Genomic DNA, 21,006 nt, shown 5'->3' with positions numbered 1-21,006 from the left:
TGTTGTTCCTTACCCTCTGTTATAACCATTTCCTTAAAGTCATCTTGAACTGCTTAAAAAAATTTAACATTTACCACGATGCCCTTCTGTATCTCTTTATGGCAAAACCTGCACTGTGAACTCTTGATAGCCTTGTGGGTCAAAATTATTTCCCAGAACTCACCAGAAAATGGTATGGAAAGACCACATTGCAAACACTCTTAATTCAAGATAACACAGTAGGACATACATTTAGTACAGAGTATGGCCTGGCCTGTGTGGTGCTGTCATTATACAATTTTTCTTTGGCTGAGAGGATAAGGTCACTCTTAGTACGAGAGTTTGGTAATAGACTATTACATAGATAGACAGAGATATTTTTCAAACGAAGCATTTTAGAGACAAATAACATTCCAATGAATCAGCATGCATAGGGCAGTGTTAAATGGAGTCAATGAATATGACAAAAAAGTAAATGCCATCTTGTGATTTAATCTTCATATGATTTCATGTATTTTGTGTATGCATATATTCTTTTTAATGGCCCGATGCAAGGTGAAAGATTTAGAACAGTGGTCCTGAATCCTGAATGTGCATCAGAATGATCTTTAAGTTTGTTAAAAATACAAATTCTCAGGGTTCTGAGAGGTTTTTATTTTGGGAGGCCTAAGAAGCCCAGGAATCTGTTTCTAGCAAGCACTCCAGGTGATTCTGGTGGAGGTGGTCCTTAACTTTCATTGTGAGAAACACTGCAAGTCTGACTCAGAAAGAGGAGGAAAATGGATGTGAGTGTGAGACAGTAAAGCTCAGCCAAGTTCACAGGAGTTGTACCTGCTTTGGATCCTCGTGGCGCGTTATTTCAAGGCTTTGAATAGCACATATATTCTGCCTCGTTCTAGACTTATTATTGAGAACGTGCTCAATATTTGTCAAATGAATGAAGACAATTCGGGTAAAAACACAGTTTTAAGAGTGTGATTGCAACAGACGGTTTGGTCTTGGCCTCTTTACCCACCAGCTGTGAGACCTTTGAGTCATGTCACCTCTTAGGGACGGAGCCCAGCGTTTGTAACATGGGAAATCAGTTTCTTCCTCTTTCACAGAGCTGCTGTAGGGTAAAAATGAGGTAATATATGTGAAAATGCTTTAATATTGTAGAACCACTTCACTTCTCTTGAGTATGACTGTCTTTTCGCTCTACCTTCATTTCTCCTGTGACTAAGTCCCAGGTTGTAAGACTGAGGCGAAGGACACAAAGTTTACTTCTGGCCACTAAGGAAAAGCAAGTCCTAATACTTGGAATTTAAAAGAACCAAGTGACTTTTCCAACTTCAAGGAGAGTAAACAATAAATTAAATACTAAAAATTTATAATACGAATGGAAGAAATACTCCACAGGTAATGGACAGTATAAAGGAAAGGAGACACGCAGGGAGCAAATTAACTGTTCGCATTGCAGTCTGACTCTGAGATGGGGATGTTCAGAAGTCTGTGTTTAAGGAAACGACGTCTGAATTCTAGTGGCTCCTTCAAGATCACTTACAAAGTAGCAAGTGTCTGATAAGATGAGCTGAGTTCAGGTACATAACATCCCTTTAAAAACCTCAAGGTAGGGATTACGATCACCCTTCAAGCTGTAAAGAACAGGAGAACTGAAAGAAAAGAGATCACTTACAAGAGGCAACGTGCCCTGGGTGGTATATGCTGGTCCCGGACTACAGCCTGTCCATAGCCCAGTGAGGAAAATAAGGACAATGTGCTGAGTTTTCCATAAAGCTATGTTTATTCAATTGAGCATACTGTCTTTAATTCTAAGATTAGGTCTTTCCTTGTTTTGCCTTATTAAAACGTCCTTGCTTTTATGAAATGTCAGTATATTTTAAACCTGGTAAATGAAAAGTTGACAATGATGTTATGACTCCCCATTCAAATTTATTTACTCAGTCTTGAGTTTGAATTCTGGATCCATTCAAGGCAAGTGGCTTGAGGCAAATTTCTAATCCATTCGGATCTGGATTTCTCTATGTGTAAAGTCACAAAAATTAATAACGTATGCAATAATATTTGCAAAGATCTTAGCACAGTTTGTAGTACATAATAGATCAGTAATTGGTGGTGGTTTATAGGAAGAATAAAGACAATACGTAAGTGTTGTCATCAAGCAACGTAAATTAGGTAGAGTGTCGATGGTATGAAAGTACTGTGTTTTCACTTCTGTGTTCAATGTTTTTCCATTTATTCCATGGTAGTCTCATTTGGGACTTATCGAATGATGTGTATCTTTGTATTTCCAATGCTTAAATAGTAGTTAATCTATGTTTGTTGGTGATTTGAATGAATAAATGTAAAAATGAATCTCAGAATACAATAGCTCCATAAAGCATTAGGGTTTTCCCTCTTATCTGCTGCTGTTTGTTTCAGGGACCTATCTGAAATAGATAGCATTCTGGCAGGTAACCTTGAACTTACTAACTTACTAAGAAAGACAGCAAACAGGAAAAAAGTAGGAGTTCCTCATGACTAAAACACATTTATGTTAAGTCCATGATGGATATTCCAGGTGTTCTGGCAGCCATCTTCCTGGTTAAAGATTTAAGCTAAATTTGAGATTAATGTCTAATACCATCCATACTTGTTTCCCTAAGAATCCTGTAATTAAATTTTATCCGACTTCATTGAGGCAATGAATTTCCCCCCCTCATTATGGCCTAGGTTTGATGGCAAAAAGATTAGAAAATGGAATGAAACTAACTTTCATTGAGTGCTTTACATATGCTATATATTTTGTATATTTATTTAAGCTTTGGAACCATTTTGCAGTTGAGGAAACTAGAACGCAGGGGGCTTAAATAACTTGTTTATGGATGTAGAGGGAGCAAGTGGCAGGGCCATGATTCAGATCCAGGTTTGTGTGTCCAAGGCTCATTCTCTCACTCTGTGACTTATCATTTGGCCTTTTCTTTGGCCATATCTTCATATGATTTCATATATTCTGTGTATGTGTATATTCTTTTTAATGGCCCAAAGCAAGGTCAAAGATTTAGAACAGTGGTCCTGAATCCTGAATGTGCATCAGACTGATCTTTAAGTTTGTTAAAAATATAAATTCTCTCGGTTCTGAGAGATTTTTATTAGCAGATGTGAAAGACACATGAAACAGAGACTTTAGCTACAGGTAAGAAGGATTATAAAGAACTGAGTGGTGTGGTGAAAAGTGATACTGCTTCTCTATAGGTAGTATGTGATTCGGGGCCTTACATTACCCGAGTGTAAGAACACAATGTTGGACAAGATGACCTCTGAGAGGGTGACCACATCGCCCAATTTGCCAGGGCAGCCCTCATTTATATCTGCTGTGCTAAGGCAATTATTTTCAGCATCCCCTTCTACTCTTAAAAGTGTTCCAAGGATAATAAATTCTAATGCTGCCCTATATATAAGGTTCTTTCCAGGTCTTAATTTCAGTTATGCCAAATTGAATCTAACAATTTTTCAGATGACTGAAGCAACATGAATTTTCATTTTCTAGGCCTGTGAGATATAAGGGACTGACAGCATGTGAGATGACCTTTGTCTTGAGATTGCTTTGCATTTTGATAAGGATGTTTTCTCTGCTATTGTCCCTTTCCTTTAAAAGTACACTAGTAAATACCCTTCTAGTCAATTTGGTTCCAGTTAATTTGACATCAAGTGCTCAGAGCATTATCTCATTTAATGCCCTTATTTATGCTGTAAGATAGCTTACTTTCTATATAAGGAAACTGAGGCTTAGAGAAGTTAAGTGACTTGAAAGTAAGAGATGGAGCCAGGTCTTCCTAATCTCTTAACCGTTATACGATACTGAGATATGGACACAAGCACACACACATACACAGTAGATAATTTAAAAAAATTATCAGGCCTCCTAAATTCCCATTTGCCTTCCTATATTTACCAGTGTCAATGTTATTCTTTGTAATTTCATCTTTCATTACTTCCACCATCCATCTTTACCGTAGAGTAGAAGCATCTGCCTCAAGTAAACAGACAACAGGTTTTGACTAAGAGACAGGTTCTCAGGAAAAACAAACAAGGTATTAGAAAGTGGATGTGATAAATATTTACAGGTTTGATGAATAATACAAACCTTCTTCTTTTTGAGAATGTCTTTCTTTACCAAAGTATAACAGAAAACAGACACTTGCTTTTTCGTTGATATTTACTTAGACAAAACTTACATAAAAACCACCAATTAACACTCATATCATTCTGCTTTTATTTATTGTCTGGCTAAATTACAAAGATGCAGATGTCTTAGAGAGACTCTATCCCACCATTTAAACTATCCTGATGACCTAGACACCAAAATGTGCATGTTTACATAGTGCAGTGGTATGAAAAACATTTTTTTCTTCCTTTACAATCCCTGACTATAAACAGGGAAAAATTAACTTCATGCCAAAAATTTTTGGGCACTTTAACAATCATCCCATTTCTGCTACTAAGATAACAAAATCGGTATTACAAGTTAAAATATAAAGGTCTAACAGTTTTTACAAATATGCCAGTAATCTGCTACATAGACATAAAAAGTCGATTTCTTTCAAATCACAAAGTAAGGCACCGTTGGATTAAACATTTTTTCAGCTTTTACTAAATAATATGCAAGTGAAATAAATACTGAACATTGAATTTTAATACTGTATGTAATACATTTCAATATAAAATATGTGAATGTTAAAATACTGTATTGCATCTTGAATACATTTATCTGGAAATTTTGTGGAAAAAAACACATAGGCTCTGATTTTAGGGAAGAAAATTATTCATTTTTGTGATTTGCTATAGTTGAAGATTTTAGCATAGAACTTATTCAAAGTTTTGGATACAATTCGGTTGCTAACTTTGAAAGCAAGGATACTGGTGTATTAATGAAACATTCACTTAAAACTCACATTCTAAAACATCTCTGTCCTGGTGAATAGCAACTTTGAGCTGTGACCCTCTTTCAAACTTTAGGATAGTACCTGCAAAGTTGGGATATATGAGGAAATTGGCCAGTCTTACTACCCCTTACAAAATTTAGATCCACTTTGTTGGGGTCAAACTGTTCTCTATCATATTTGCTAGAAAGGCTTCTTTTCTAAACTGGGACATTAGGCTTTCTCATAGGGATTTTAATCAACTGTTGATATCTGATTGAAGAATCCAAAATAAAACAATGCTGCTGTATTACCAAAATACTGGAGATAAAGTTGGTTTTTTTTTTAAATACTTTGCGGAGTTTGTTATACCTTTATATTTCTTGATTCTTTTTGGGTAAAGGGCCCCAAGTGACTGAAAGACAAATGAATGGTAGAGGAGAGGGGAGAAAAACCCAAGTTGTCTGATGTACTAGGCCCAGGACTTTGACAAGGAAAGTTATAAAAATACAATATATTCAAATGGGTAGCATCATAATTTATTAGACATCCCATTTATTAGAACTCTAAGTTCTTTTGCTTTTATATAAATGAAACATTTATTCTATAAATAGGAATGCTTCTTTCAAATTTTTCTTTGGATTGATTTCTTGTTAGCATCTCCCAGGAATACATGAACAACTCACTGAAACCATGATACAAAATTTAGGTATATAGGTATATATACATCTACATATGTGGCCATGTGCTTTTAAAAAATAATGGTAATTTTAAACTTAATCAACCATATAAAACATCTAAATTGAAAAAAATTAGTCCCAGTAAAGTCTGTAAACAAAATCATACAAAAAAAAAACAACCCACAAAAAAACCAAAAAACAAAAATCCAGAAGGCAAGTCTGGCTGTTCCCTGTGTCCCTTTGGGAGCCTTATTTGCATAGATCCAAGGCAAATGATTCTCCCGGACAGATTGAAAACAAATTCCCTCCAATTTCCAGCAGCAGTCTCTTTTTCACAACCCTATAAGCATCAGATTTAGATTTTTAGAGTTTGCCCATCCACCTAAATCTGGTCCCTTCTTCCACATCTGATTTGCTACGTTTCCCTGACTTTCCCACCACTACAGAGCCTACGAGCCTCCCTGCCCTGAGGAGCAAGCTGGGCAGGAGACAAATGAAGCCACTTCAAATACACAAGGCAGGAGTTCAACTGACAGGTGAGCTCCAGCAGCTGGTTCTGAGCCCGGAAGTCCCGACAGGCTTTTAGTTTCTTTCCAATGGCTTTATTCCACATGACTGTAAACCCTAGTAGATCAATTTCTGACCTTGGTATTATGAAGCAATACTTGTATACAGATATTAAGGGAAGATGGAAAATAGTGGAGCAAAATCTCAGATCAAGCTGTCTGCCAGACAAGGAGTTGGGTCCTAACTTGATTTTTAGTTACCTCTTGAATTGCTAAAGCTCATCTCGTATTTTTTGTTTTTTAAACAAGAGGTTTTTGTGTTAGCTTCTGTCTTCTAGACCTGCAACTATCCAATATGGTAGCCATCAGCCACATGTGGCTATTGAGCCCTTGAAAGATGCCTAGTCCAAATAGACATGCTTTAAGCATAAAACACAAACCAGATTTTGAAGACTTAGAATAAAAAAAATGTAATATATCTCATTAATAATTGTTATATTAATGGCAGGTCGAAATATTTTGGATAAAATATATTAAAATTAATTTCACCTATTTCTTTTTTAATGCGGCTACTAGAAATATTTAAATTGTATATGGGGCTCACATTATATTTCTGTTGGACAGCTCTGTCCTAGAGCCTACCTCAGACTGCCAAATACTGTAACCTATAACCACAAAAATTTCATGTGAGCCCTTGCTCAGCAACTTGCTTAGGTGGTCTGTGGTTCGTGGAAACAGACAGAAGGCCAAGCATGCAAAAAAGGCATGAAAGCAAGCAGCTCTCAGGGACTTTAATATCATCTGCAGCAAATAAGCAGTGAATGTTTGAATTTGGTTGGTTGAAAGCTAGGACACAATTCATCTCTGCCTACTTGCCATAAAAGCCAATTGACTCCCAAGCAGTCAACATTGGCAGGCTGTAGTTGAAGCAAGCTATAGCTTTGAGGGTATACACAATATAAACACCTAGGTGCATTTCTTCACCGGATTCCCACCCTGCACACATATATTCCCACATCACCCTCCCTTCTTCCCTACTGCCAATATGAAGGGGAAAAGGGAAGACGAGCGGAGGAGAGTGTGCCACTCTCGATAACAATAATAGAAGTAGCTCTTGGGCTCGGGTGGCGAAGAGCAGGCAAGGATCACCTCGGGGTGGGAGGAAGGGGTGGAGCACCCCTTTCTCTTCGGTTGGATCCACCTTGATGAAAAAAATGGATAAAACATAAATTTTGGTTAGCAAAGTTATGTTCTCATCGTAGAAACTCAAGGATGTTTGAGAAGGTACCCACTACCTCACCTCCTATGACCAAAGCTGGAAATAACGAGCGTATGAAGTGATAAGTGAAGGGAAGAAGTAAATAAGGACCTGAACGAACATTATTAGAGGATGATCTACCACTGGCTACCGAGTACTTGCACAAAGTTAAGAAAGGTATAAAAAATGCTTTCCTTCTTATCACAAACATACCATGTATTCATTATAGATTTAGCAAATATAGATGAGTAAAAACAAAACAAAAAATTCACCCATGCTTGCACCATCCAGAGATAACCAAACACATTATTTTCCATATACAAACAATTCCCTTTTGTCTTCCAAAAAAATTGGATAATATATTGTCAGTTTGAACATCTTCTAGTCACTACTCTTTACAAATAGAATTATTAATGACACACTGCATTATACTGCATAGGTATACTGTAGTTTATTTATCGAATATCCTCTTGTTAGACATTTAGGTATCTTCTAATTTCTAAAAAATGCATTTTTTTTTTTAGAGGAGCAAAGATTTTTATTAAAGCGAAAGTACAGGTCTATTATGAGAGGGGGTACCCGAAACTGGGATGCCCCTAAACAATGCATTTTTGATAGAAGTCATCCTACTGGGTGTGAAGTATTTCTTCATAGTTTCATTTTCCTTTCCCTTATGATTAGTGATGTTGAGCATCTTTTCATGTGCTTATTGGCCATTTGTATATCTTCTTCAGAGAAATGTATATTTAAATATTCAACCCATTTTAAAAATTGGTTGTTTTGTTGTTGTTGAATTGTAGGAATTCTTTGTATATTCTGGATATTAATTCCTTATCAGATACATGATTTGTAAATATTTTATACCATTTTACGGGTTGCCTTTTCATTCTGTTGATACTGTTCTTTTAAAAACTATGCATATTTGTGAGCTGTCCGTGCACCGTAACCAGGTTTAAAATCCATTCACAATTTTTGAAATTCATTTGTCCCACACATATTTTTCTGAGGATCTTAACAGTTATTGGGCATGGAGCAAGGTGCTGAGATGTGAACAGGTTTACTGGGGGCACGTGTCATTTGAGTAGATCTGCTATAGCCACTGCTCTGAGACTCAAGTGGGCGTTCCCCAACAGATTCCTCAGCAGGCATCTCAACAGCCACCCTAGTAGCCCACTTACAGATTTTCTGAGATAGAACCAAATCTCTGAGCAATAAAAGTCAGAGGAAAACACTGGCAGTCCATTACCTTGCCTGTTCCTCTTACCATCCCCACCAAGTCTTTTCTTAGGCAAGCATCTGAAGAAAGACTCATCTAGATGTAAACCAGGCATCTGTTGTGAGGCCCTGGCCAGCAACTGACACACAGCAAGTGATTAGCAAAACAAAGGCTGGCCTTGTGCAAAGATGTAATTAGGTGGCAGAGCTCAGGGTTGTCTGGGTGCCCTACCAGGCTGTGGGCCTGGAGGCGAAGGCAGCTACAGGAGCAGAATAAAACCACTTGATAGCACTTTACTTATTTTTTGAGAGAGATGATCTATCGTCATTATAAAATATTAAACATGCACTAAGCTAGAAATAATTAAAGTAAATCTATAAAAACATTTTTGGGGGACAATGGAAAATAATTCACCAATTTAAGAAATGTTTTTAAATGTCTACCATGTTTCAAGCTTTGTAGCACTCGAGGAAGATGCAATAGTAAGCAGGACATAGTCCAGTCCTCAAGTTTCATACCGTCTTAAAGATAGGAGGATGGGGGAGGGAATGTTTTTAGCTACTAAATTAAAAGTCTAGAGGGGACAGGGAGGATGTTTCTGTTACTCAAATATATGTAGAATATTTAAATTAGATTGAGAATGCTTATAAGAAATCAGGAAAAAATATTTAATGTCTATGTAAACAACTCCTTAAAGTGAATTCATTTATTAGCACCCAAGAGGGAAGAAAAACAGGCTGTATTCTTGTCAGATAGAAGCCCGTCTTATGATGTAAACACATACAGTACACACACATACACAGACCTCAGGTATTTGTTCCATGTGAAGATTTAGTTTTCACCTAAAATTTCAGCCTCCAACACCTGTATGATTATTTTATCATATAGTTATACCTCTTTTATTAGATATCATCTAGGAATGCAGCATTCCACATAGATAAGTTTTCCCAGAAATTAAACTTTTCCTTTCAAGCAGCAATATTCTGTTTACTTCTGTTATTTCCTCATGGAAATTTTCCTAAAATATTTTCTAATTCTTTGAATTCTTCAAAAGAGGTACAAAGCACAATTTGACCTGTCCTAATAACCCAATAAAACATTGGGTGTTGTCCCATGCTGTCATACATAGCACAACTTATGTCCCTCTCTCCTCCTTTAACCTGAGACTTCCACCTATCTCTTCTCCCTGACGTCAGCCATTTTGCTTCTAACCAACCTTAACTTCAGCTGATATTAATTTGCTCTAAGGCTGGGAACCAACTGAAAATTAAGAACTGTCTGTTAAGAGTCATTAGGTTCTCAGTATGTATAAGGAGCTCTGCTAGGGAGTGAGGACAAGGCCAGGGACATTGTGACAGTTATTTGACATGCTCAAACACTTTCTCCACACATTTCTGGTTTGGGAGTTTGGTTCTGAAACCAAGGCTCTTACAAGTCTGAGCCTCATCAGTGATATATATTTCTATGTCTATCTATCTCATGCTATTTTTTTTCAGTTCTATACATTTATTATTGTGAAATATTAATTCTTCTATTTTCTCTTCCTGTTCACGATTTTTTTTTTAAATAGGGTAAAAGTTATTCACTTCTTTATGGTAGCATTATGTATATTAGCAAAAAAACAGAAACGGGAGCATTTGAGATCTTGTTCCCTGGCCTATGTCATCAGTTTGGTTCAAATAAACTCATAAAAATTAAAAAACAAACAAACAAAGAAATCAGAAACAATCTAAATGTCCAATAATGGTTAAATTATTATATGCTGACATGATGGAATCTGTATAATGAAAATCATGTGATAAAATAGGGAAGTGTTTACTAAGTGATGTTATATAAACTCTACCACCAAAAATCTGTGCTTGATAATTATAACCATATAACTTAATCAGAACAAGAAGGATAAAAATTAGAAGAGAACCTGGTAAAATGAAAATATCTATTATGTAGAGAGATTATGAGTATACTTAAAATTTTCCTGTAATGCTTTGTAAAGGTATAATTATATTTAAAAGATCAAAGCAGTTACTGTGAGTTTTTGTTGTAATTAATAAGATATTTTGTGCCATCTTAGGAAGATTGAAATGGGGGATGATTGTCTAAAGAAGCAAAATAATAAAATTTAATCTACTAGCAACGCAAAAGTATTTTGAGCTTGTAATGACACATTAAAATAATCATTTCTCATATGCATTCTAGATATCTCCATTTTCCTCATCGTGTATGGAAGGGGAGTTTACCAGAATTCAGATGGTTCCAAATCCAGAAGTCATTTCTCTGAAATCTCCCCATTCCAGGCAAGAGGCCTGGATTTCCTATACAACCCTCGGTTGTATATAACCCAGGCTATGCAATAGGAAGCTGCCACAAGGCCTTGCAGAAATACTCACTCCGGCTTTCATTTCTTGCCAATTTACTGGGATAACATTTGTTCATTGGCACATATGGCTCTGGAGGTGGCAAATCAGAAATTGGATGGAAGTAGAATCTGCTTTCCCACTCATCTGAGGAAAAGAAACAAACAGTATCCTCAGTAACAGACACTCTGTTATGAAGACTTATGTAATAAAAGGCACAGAATAAAATATAGAGAGAACTGAAAAGATCACTTATAGTTTCATGTCTAGAAGTTTAGAGAAAAGCTGGAAATGCTACAAATGTCACTGATTGGCACATCAATAAAAATATACTGGTCTGTAAATCAAATCAAAGACAGATCCAACTGATTTTAACTGGAGTGACTAAGACCCAGCCAGTCTCTTTCAGGAGCTGGGGGCTAAGGTTTGGGAAACCTTAATTATTCCTCCCACAAGTGGAAGGAATAACTGGGACCCTCTGATAACAGGCAGAGGTAAACTGCTTAATATCTGCAGGCCATCGGGTCTCTTATTATATAACAAACCGTTTAAAAAGGTAAGTAGTAAGGAGGTAAGCTACAAAACTGTTCTTTTCAGAATTCTGGAATCTCTGGAAAGTTAACCAAAATGAGACTCAAAGAATGAACAGAGAAACATGATCTGCCATTTTGAAAAGTGGAGGAGGGGGATTACTATTTTTAATTTGAAATCATGGTGGGCCCTAAAATGGTTAGCTAGATTGGAACAATGCAACAATGGCAACAATGAGGATCATACAAGCAAGAAATGTTAATGAAAACACACAAATAAACACAAAAAAAAATTCAACTGCTGCCCTATAGCTTGTATATTTTCAAAGAGCTGGGTCCACACCTCACCTTCACATGAAGAGTCTTGGAAACCATTTCTAATTGATGTTGATGGTGGAGGTGGGGGAGGCGCCCCAGCACCAGGCCTGTCTGGAGGAAGGGGAGGTCGGGTCCCACTCCTGGGACTGTCTACTCCACTTCTGGATGGCAACTGTGGGGTGGCAGGCAGGGCCCGAGACGTGCTGCCATTTCTGCTTATTGGAGGAGGTGGTGGGAGAGGGCCTTGAGCAAAAGAAAAGAAGACCTTTAGTGCAATACTTTATATCCTACATCACTGTCATCAACATGCAATTATTGAGTGCCTGCTGGATACATGCCCTTTTACTAGAGAACATGGAGAAATGGTGGGGACTTTCTAGGAGATTTAGCTGAGAAAGGAATAGGCACATATAAACTCAGAAATGCACATATGTATACACAGATGTGAAATGAGTGTATATTTGGAGCTAAATGGCTCTTTTGATTTTGAATTAATATTGAGATCAGAGATGACACAGTTAAATTGAGAACAGGTGACAATCTGTTTATACTGACAACCATATACATACTTAAAACACATTTTAAAGTCCTTTTAAATAGCTATTGAACTAATTACTATGGCATGACACGTATTAAATAAATGCTGTTTTAAAAAAAGAATTTTTTAAAAAAGAATAAGATATGAAGTTATTTTAGATCTTCAGAGGGATTAAGTTTTTTAAATGCACAGTATTATTGCTAATTGCACAAGCATGTTTCTATGATGCCAACAATCTGTTTCTAGGCAGAAGTGGGATCAGGAAACCAAATGTTAGTCATCCTGAGAATAGTAGAAGTTCCTTCTTAGTTCTTCCTCTTTTGGGAGGCAGATTAACACAGGGAGTGACAACTAATCAGGGAGCAGGAATGCTGGTGCAGGATCCTGACCCTGAGCAAGCTGCTGACCCTATGGAACTTGATTTCCTATTCACAAAAGAGCACCAAATAGTCACCTTTCTCACAGCACTGCTGCCAGGAATAATCACTGAAAAAGCAAATAAAAAGTACTACATAAATATTTGAATCCAGTTTTTAAAAATGCAGTGGTATGATATAATCCGAAAATTTAAAGTTTCTAGAAAATTATTCCAAGTAAACTCTTTTTGATAATACAAAGGAACCTGTTTTCTTTTCCCATCCTCCAAATGCAGAGGCTATTTGGGTCATGAGTAAATTTTAGAAAAAAAGGAACTTCAGCATTTCCCCATGTAAACCAAAATGGCCTTAGTTATTATTCCTGATCTTCAGTAGTGTGCTCCAGATGCTGACATTTTGCCAGATGCTGACATTCTATGTAACACGGTATCTTATGGCACTATAAATATAAACATCTCTTGTTAACTGTAGATTCAGAATCCAACTAGAGGACCTTAAAAGGAACAACCCGCCCATTGCTGGTATCCCTGCCTAGGAGTCTTGGCTCAGACACTTGATGGAGGTGGTTGGTATTCCTTGCCCTAGTTGGTCTCTCAGGGAGTCTTCACCTGGTAGGGCTTATTTATTGCCCCATCTGCTTGTCATTGCTGGAGTCTCAGTCAGTAGCAGTAGATTATTGCAGAGAAAAGTGTCTCCCATTCATTCTACGGGCTTAACTTCACTGGTACTACCACCACGTAAGTGTCACTCAACGCAAACTAGACTTCCAGTATTTTGGGGCCTCATACTACGTAACTGGATTGACTTTCTCTCTCTCTCTTTTTGAAAAGTAAATGTTAATGTTCCCACTTCTCCAAACTTCTGGCTTCCTGCTCCAGACCTGGGCAAGCATAATACAAAAGAAAACAGATTTCTATTTCCCATTGGCAGCATGGTAATAAAAATGACCATTATGTTGGGAAATAAGATAAACCACTATACACACTTACCTCATTTGATTCTTACAACAGCCCTGAGAGGTGTAGGGACAGTAGGTGAGGCCTCAGAAGTATTGGAAAGTTAAGAAGCCCAAGTCAGGAGGCTAATGAGAGGAACAACCAGGATTTGACTACAAACCTGTTAAATTCGAAAGCCCACTCTAACAAGGAAGCCAAGCCACCTCTCAAAATACAGGTGGTCCTTGATGACCTATCATGTTCCTTGTGGGAATCTAAATTGGTAGGAATTTTCTAGAGGCCAATTTGGCAGTGCCTGTGAAATCCATAGTTTACTATGCACATCCAATGACCTACAGATTCTATTTCTAGGAATTCATCCAAAGGAAATACAGAGATGTGCACAATATTTAGCTACAAGGATATATTCCTGCATTGTCCACAATAGAAAAATCTGGAGATGACCTGTATGACCAAGTGAGGGATTAAATAATCAAGGGACTTTTGTAGGATTTAATACTATGCAGCCATTAAAAGTTAGGTTGTATATCAGAAAATGTTAATGAGATGTTAAATAAAAAGCAAATTACCAAACAATATATGTAATGTGATACTAATTTTGTAAACGTGTATATATGCATTTTTAAAAGACTGAAAAGATATACAAAAATGTTAATGATTCTTTGTGGATGGTGGTGGCGGTAGGATTATAGATAATTTTTATTTTCTTCACACTTATCTGTATTTTCTATAATAAACAGGTATGACTTGTAATCGAAAGGAATGATAAATGTTATAATTATATACCACTGCCTATCCTATTTTGGGGAAGATTTATTTGTAATCTATTTGTTATTCATCCATTTGATAGAGCCATGCAAACAACTCCTCCACCACTTTGGGGGAAAATTCATAGCTTTTGGAGGAAAAGAAAACACTGCATTTCATTCATCTGACTAGCAGTTCTCGTTTGTTCACTGAAGAATACTTAATGAATGCCACAATGGCTAGGGGTTGGATTGAATGGACTAGTAGCTTCTTATATTTGTCGTCCACTCTGTATGGCAGAGCAGTTTGAAGGAGTGGTTCTCAAACTTTGCTGCACATTACAATCACTGGAATATTATAATCCAAATATTCTGATGCCCTGTTGGCAACCTAAACCAACAAAACTGGAAACCCTGGTGAAGGGGCCCAGGCATCGAGGTTTTTAAAACTCCCAGGTGATTCCAGTATGCGGTCAAGTTTGAGGACTACTGGTTTAAAGGATAGTGTTTATTAGGTTCCTGAGGTCACAGGGTCAAAAGTCAGTTAGCTTCTCATAGGAAAAAAAGTGCCCCATTTCCAAACATCTTGTATGTAAGATAAGGTTCAATTTAAAAAGTAGATACTTCCTCTGAATCCATCAACAACCAATGTAAAACAAAAAAGTGCCTATTATAATTAGTAGAGAGAGTATAAACCCTGAGGAATCCTTACATTTCATTTCATACTCTGAAAGTTCTTCCCTTAGATTCAAGTTTTTCAGCCCTGGGCCAGGGGCACAGATGGGCTTCAGCAGGTCCTTCAATCCATAAAATAGCATGCAAATTTTGAGTTTATGTTTATGGTCTTTTTATGAAGTGAAAGCCTATACCTTTATCTGATTCTCCAAGGAATCTATGTGCCAGAGATATTAACAAACAGCAAAGTGGACGCTAACATTTGTCTTTAATGAGCAGGGAAGTGACCTTAAAGCTTGACAGATGGAGAGGGAAGTACAGAAGTTCATTAGCTCTTAAATAACTTCCCTTCTTGTTGAGCTAATGGGGCTCTCCTGCGGGAGATGGGAATTTAGTTGCCCAATTAAGACATCTGAAATCACTTTAGGGAGGCAGGGTAGTAGAATGGGGAGTTGGAAGATGAAAGTTCTAACCTCTTATTGACTAGCTTGTGATCATTTAACTTTATTGGTTGTTCTGTATCATCTCTAAAGGAGACAGAAACATCAGTCCCACTTTCCTCAGAGGTTTGTTTACCTGAGGTCAAGATGAAAGCATACAGTGTGAAGTGTCACTTAACAGATGAAAGCAGTCTGAGAGTTCACTTAAGCTTCTTGTTGGACTCTATTCATCTATATGATCATTAGTGACATTTGGGCAGGCTGGGTTTCAGGGAGACACCTCACCACGTATCTTGCCATACCTGATCTGCCTGGTGGGTCCCTCACTGGAGGAGGGGGTCTCTCATTGGGCGGGGGCGGAAGAGGGCCAGAACGTCCAGGTGAAGGGAAGGGAGGTGTAGACGAAGTGAGGGAGAGATTCCGCTGTGGGAGCCTTGGGATTTCGTCACTGCCGCTGGAACCTGGAGGCAGGTGGGGAGGGCCGGGCCTGCTGGGTGGTGGTGGCGGAGGTGGGGCCTGTGAGGAGGAGGAAGGCCGCGGAGTGGAAGGCACCGGGGGCTTGCTGTTCTGCGGGGGCGGAGGTGGCACTGCTTCCCTGTGGAGGGTGGGCCTGTTACCCACTGGAGGCGGCGGCGGAGGGGGTTTGTCATCCAAGGCCCTGCTCGGGGTAGGGGGCAAGGGAGGCCTGTTGGAAAAGGATGAGGAGGAGCCTGAAGGGGTCTGACGGATGGAGCCTCCTCCAAAAGCAGCACCTCGGTTTCCAGGGAAAGGGGGAGGAGTCGGCCCAGGGCTGGGCTGCCTGGGAGCTCCAGGCACTGGTGGGGACCCCCGGTTGTGCAGACTTGATTGAATGGGTCTTGGCGTATTAGGTACTGGTGGGGGGATGCTATCAGGCTTTGAGCCCACGTCGGGCCTCGGGGGAGGCATTCGGTTTCTCTGAGGCTCTGGGGGTCCGCTTCTGTGGCCCGGAGAAGGCACAGGGAACCTCCCTGGGCCACTTGGGGGTGAGAAAGGTTTGGCAGATATGGATCTTGCTCCTGGTGGCAAAATCGGGGGTCGGCTTCCTCCAGAATCTGAAGAACAGGAAAAAAATTTCAGTTAGAAAATTAGGAACTTTTAAAGAAACCAGGGAACTAGAGTATATATTCCCAGCTACTGGAAGTCCTTTCCTAGATGTTGTAAAATATAGGTAACTATTATTTATATAAATCACGTTTGGTGTGGTCTTTCCTGGAGGAAGAAGAATAGATCACAGCTCTGTTTGCCTTCCAGTCTGAGGTTCTACAGTCTGTCAGCTTTCAAAAGGATTTTGAAGAGATCTCTTGGTATTTTGTATGGGCAAGAACCAGGATGAAGTTGGTAAGAGTTCTGGAGAGACCCCTATTCATTATGAGAGGACAAAAACAGGACAGATGTGGCACATGGGATTTCTGCTGATGATTTTCTTTTCTCCATCACCATCCCTGTCCCCTTGCCCTTGTACCTCTTAGGCTTAAAAAATAATTTAGCCATTTAGGTGAAGAAATTAGTTTTCCCAATATAAATCTTCATATGGGAGGACTTACCTAGACTCCTTGAAGAGAAAGTCCCAAGAAAAGGTGCAAAAATATAATGGAAGAATTATGATTGAAATAAGGAACTAAGAAAAAGCCAAGGAAATCGTCGAAGTTTAATTGAAAGAGTCGATACCAGTGTATGGGCTTAATCTGCAAAGAAGTAAGCAACTACACAACTTGTTCTTCCTACTGGGTCAACGTCAACTTCCATATTGGCAGGGCAGGATAACCCTATTGCATAATTAATATTAAACTGTTTCGGTTCAACAAAGGGCATAACTAAAGGGGAAACCGAAGTTATAAAAAAAATTCAAATCACTACCCCAGAATCTCTTGGAACCCAAGGTAATTCAAAAAAAAAAAAAAGATTAGCCAAAAACTTTTACCACCTCAACCATTAGCTAATTAATATACCAAATATTTTTGAGCATTTGCTATATGCCAGCCGTTATTCTAGATGCTAGAGATGGAGGAGTAAACAAAATAGAAAGAATCCTCTCTCTTATAGTTTATATTCTTGTGGGAGAGATAAACAAACCAGCAAACATATAAATTGTCTCCGTTATAAGTATTAAATAGAAACTGAAATAGGCTGATGAGACGAAGAGTCCCTGGAAAGGCTAGGATAGATGGGGCTTTTCTGAGGATGTGATGTTTGAGCTGAAGACATGGAAAAAAGAGGAAGAGCAATGCTTCCGGCAGAAGACCCAGTGGGTGCAAAGCCCTGAAGTGGGAACGAGCTTCAAGTGAAAAAACTGAGACCTGTGTGCCTTGGGCACAATGAGCATGGAGGAAAAGAGAACCCTAGGAAATAGGGCTTGAGTAACCACCAGGGGCTGGGTCATAAGGAGCCTCTAAGGCCAGAAAGAGTTCAGATTTTATCCAAGGCACAATGACAGACATTCAGGTGGATTTATACAGTGGAGTAATGTGAACTCTAAAGAGAATATTTTGACTTTAGTACTAGAAAAAAAGCTATGTTTTCCTTGACTATGTGGTATATTTCCATGTCACCAACTTGTAATAAGTTATATCTTCCAAGCTCAGATGAAAGCAGCAGTTACTACCGTGTTTCCCCAAAAATAAGACCTAGCCGGACCATCAGCTCTAATGCGTCTTTTGGAGCAAAAATTAATACAAGGCCTGGTCTTATTTTACTATAATATAAGACTGGGTCTTATATAATATAATATATAATATAACATAACATAACATAACATAACATAACATAACATAATATAATATAATACCAGGTCTTATATTAATTTTTGCTCCAAAAGACACATTAGAGCTGATTGTCGGGCTGGTCTTATTTTTGGGGAAACAGGATACATTACATGGATAGGATCCATTGTGTGGACAGTATACTATGAACATGTACACTTCTGGAACACCATTTTGTGCACTCAAATTTCAAATTCGTATGTAATTATATTCCATATAACATGCTTCATAGTGTTTTTGAAAAGTGGCCCACAAGTATTTGCTGTACTATACAGCTGGGTCAGGCTACCTCACAAAGAAAGCTGAATTTGCCAGGTCACCAGGCAGTTTCCAGGGTTGGCAAGTTCCATTTGCTCCTTTCTTTTCTTCCCACTCTAGCTCACTCTTTAGAAAAGTACAAAAAAGTACATGTTACCCCAAGGACACTGGACAAATATGTAACAGCTGGATGGAGCTGTCTATACTAATTTAAAAAAAGGAAAAAAAAAAGATGTTAAATAGAGTCTCTTATCAAACTGTTAACATTTTAAGCAACCTAAAATGTTTTAAAGGGCACAGTGCCTTAAAGGGGATGTCAAGCCTCCAAACCACCTTGTTTGCAGTTAGTAGGATAGAAGGAACTTTCCTTACCACTATCCCTGTTGGCTGTTGATCTCAGCTTTGGCATTCCAGCCTGGAACAGTCCTCCCAAGCCAGGTGGTCCACCCCCTCCAAAGCTGCCACTGCCACCGCTGCCACCACCACCACCAGCACCGCTGCCACCTCCTCCACCAAATCCGCCACCTCCACCAAAGCCACCACTGCCACCAGCACCAGCTCCTTTAGGTTCTGCAGAGGAAGAAAACAGTCTTTTCACATGTATGAAAACACCACCAGAGAACTTCACCAGTCCTAGCCCAAGTAAACAATCACGATAAAACCTCGGCCTATGGTAGACAACTGGGATTTCATTAAAATGCAGGATTTTAAGGATTCACCCCACCCCCTGGGGTCATAAAAGGAGGGGATTCTTTCCACTTCTGGGCAGTCACACGCCCAGTGGTGACAGAATTGGTAATAGATGGATGACTTACCCCCACATCTCCCACCTGGCTAGCTGCCATATGAGTTAATATCTATTTGGCAAATAAAAGGATCTTCAAACAAAGTAAGCCTCAAGGGAGGGGGAGATGTAATAAAAGGTGAGAAGACAAGACATAGTATAAATAAAAAGAAGAAAAAAAATATTCCATAATTTTACTCCTTGGAAATACCCACCGTTTTGGTGTATTTTTATTTTGCTAGTATTTTTTTCATTTTATTTTATTATTTTCCTTAAAATTAAGACCAAAATTCACTAAACAGTTTGTAGCCTGCTTTTTCACTTAACACTTTCCTGTTAGCATTTCCTATGTCATTAAATATTCTTTGAAAACATGAGGTTAAAGGACTGCATTATGTTTTAGAACGTGAATGTATTGTAATTTATTTAACCATCTACTTATTTGATGGCCTTTTAGGTTGATTTCAATTTTTTAATTTCATAAAGCCCAACACTAGGATTGACATTTTAAAAATCCTTTGCAATTTGAGACAGTACAGAGATATTATTTTGCATTTATTTCCAAAATATTGTGAAAGCTCTTGAAATGGGCAAACAATTGCCTTCTGGGTAATTTCTCATTGTCTTTGAGCCAGTTTATAACTGTGTAAGTTGTAAAATCTGATAATGCAAATGATATTTGCCCACAGAAATGAAAATTGGTTATGGTCAGTGGAATGCAACTAATTATTGACCTATGTTGCACCTCTTTGTAAGTTAATTTCAGCACTTACATGTGTGGTGCTTTGAATTCTCCTTTGAACTGATAACATTATATTGATAAACTAATTAATGAGCTAAATCAAAACTTTGATATATGTTCACTTTATACCTGTATGAGAGTCATAATTGTACCCTTTTAAAAAAATTGTCTTTTAACAATTGTATGGAAGTACATTTTGTGAGGTTAGGCGTTGTTTAAAGTTCTATCCCCGGAAAACCTTGTTGAGTCTTGATGAGTATTACATGAAATCTACAGATTAATCTGGGATACCTGACGCTTTATAATATTTAGATAATATAATATTTAGGCATATTTTTCCATGTCTTCTGATTTATTCAGTAAAATTTTGTAATTTTCATGATATGGGTCACTCATGTTTCTTGTTAGGGTAACTGAATATATTTTTGTTGGTCGACATTGTGAAAGGAATGTTTTTCCTACCATATTTTGTGATTGGTTTATTACTGACATCAGGAAATTTCATTTGATATCTAATCAACCATTTTGCTGTATTTTCTAAATTAAAATTTATTAAAAAATTTATTATCTTGGATTTTCTAGTAGACATATGGTTTACAAATAATAACTTTTGCCCCCTCTTTTATTATAGTTGTATATCTTATTTCTGTTTTATATGACTAATAACTTTGATGACTGAAGTTCTATAACAATGTAAATTATTGACATTGCTAAAGGAAAACATATTTTGATTTTAATGAGAATGCCTTTACTGTTTCAAAATTACAATCGGTTTGAAATAATTTTTTTCTTTTTTCTAAATATTCAGTCAGAAAGGATCCTTCTATTTTAGGTTCTTAAGACTTTCTGTGGCATGGAATTTTATCAAATATCTATTCAGGATCTACTAAATTGATTATATGGTTTTCCTTACTTAATATGATACATTTATATACTTTCAAACATTAAAAATGAGATAAACTCTGGTC

At 37.8% G+C, this 21,006-nt stretch overlaps 1 protein-coding gene across 5 annotated transcripts in view; it reads right to left on the bottom strand.

Moving 5' to 3' along the window:
- Nucleotides 1–4,222: 4,222 nt before the first annotated feature.
- WIPF1 (WAS/WASL interacting protein family member 1) overlaps nucleotides 4,223–21,006 on the bottom strand; it is a 109,944-nt gene continuing 93,160 nt past the window's right edge. For 4 of the 5 annotated variants that reach the window (XM_033112157.1, XM_033112158.1, XM_033112159.1 and 1 more), the window contains 5 exons: nucleotides 18,885–19,082; nucleotides 15,777–16,547; nucleotides 11,773–11,985; nucleotides 10,928–11,041; nucleotides 4,223–7,267 (listed from right to left, as the gene is read on the bottom strand). In XM_033112157.1, coding sequence (XP_032968048.1) covers nucleotides 7,212–7,267; nucleotides 10,928–11,041; nucleotides 11,773–11,985; nucleotides 15,777–16,547; nucleotides 18,885–19,082 — 1,352 coding nt within the window. In that variant the 3' untranslated portion in view covers nucleotides 4,223–7,211. The remainder of the gene's footprint in view (nucleotides 7,268–10,927; nucleotides 11,042–11,772; nucleotides 11,986–15,776; nucleotides 16,548–18,884; nucleotides 19,083–21,006) is intronic. The other variant, XM_033112160.1, reaches the window with a different exon arrangement.

Source organism: Rhinolophus ferrumequinum, chromosome 8 (genome assembly GCF_004115265.2).
Source record: "Rhinolophus ferrumequinum isolate MPI-CBG mRhiFer1 chromosome 8, mRhiFer1_v1.p, whole genome shotgun sequence".
Lineage (NCBI taxonomy): Eukaryota > Metazoa > Chordata > Mammalia > Chiroptera > Rhinolophidae > Rhinolophus > Rhinolophus ferrumequinum.
Note: the sequence above shows the minus strand (reverse complement) of the source record. Positions and strands in the feature narration are given on the sequence as shown.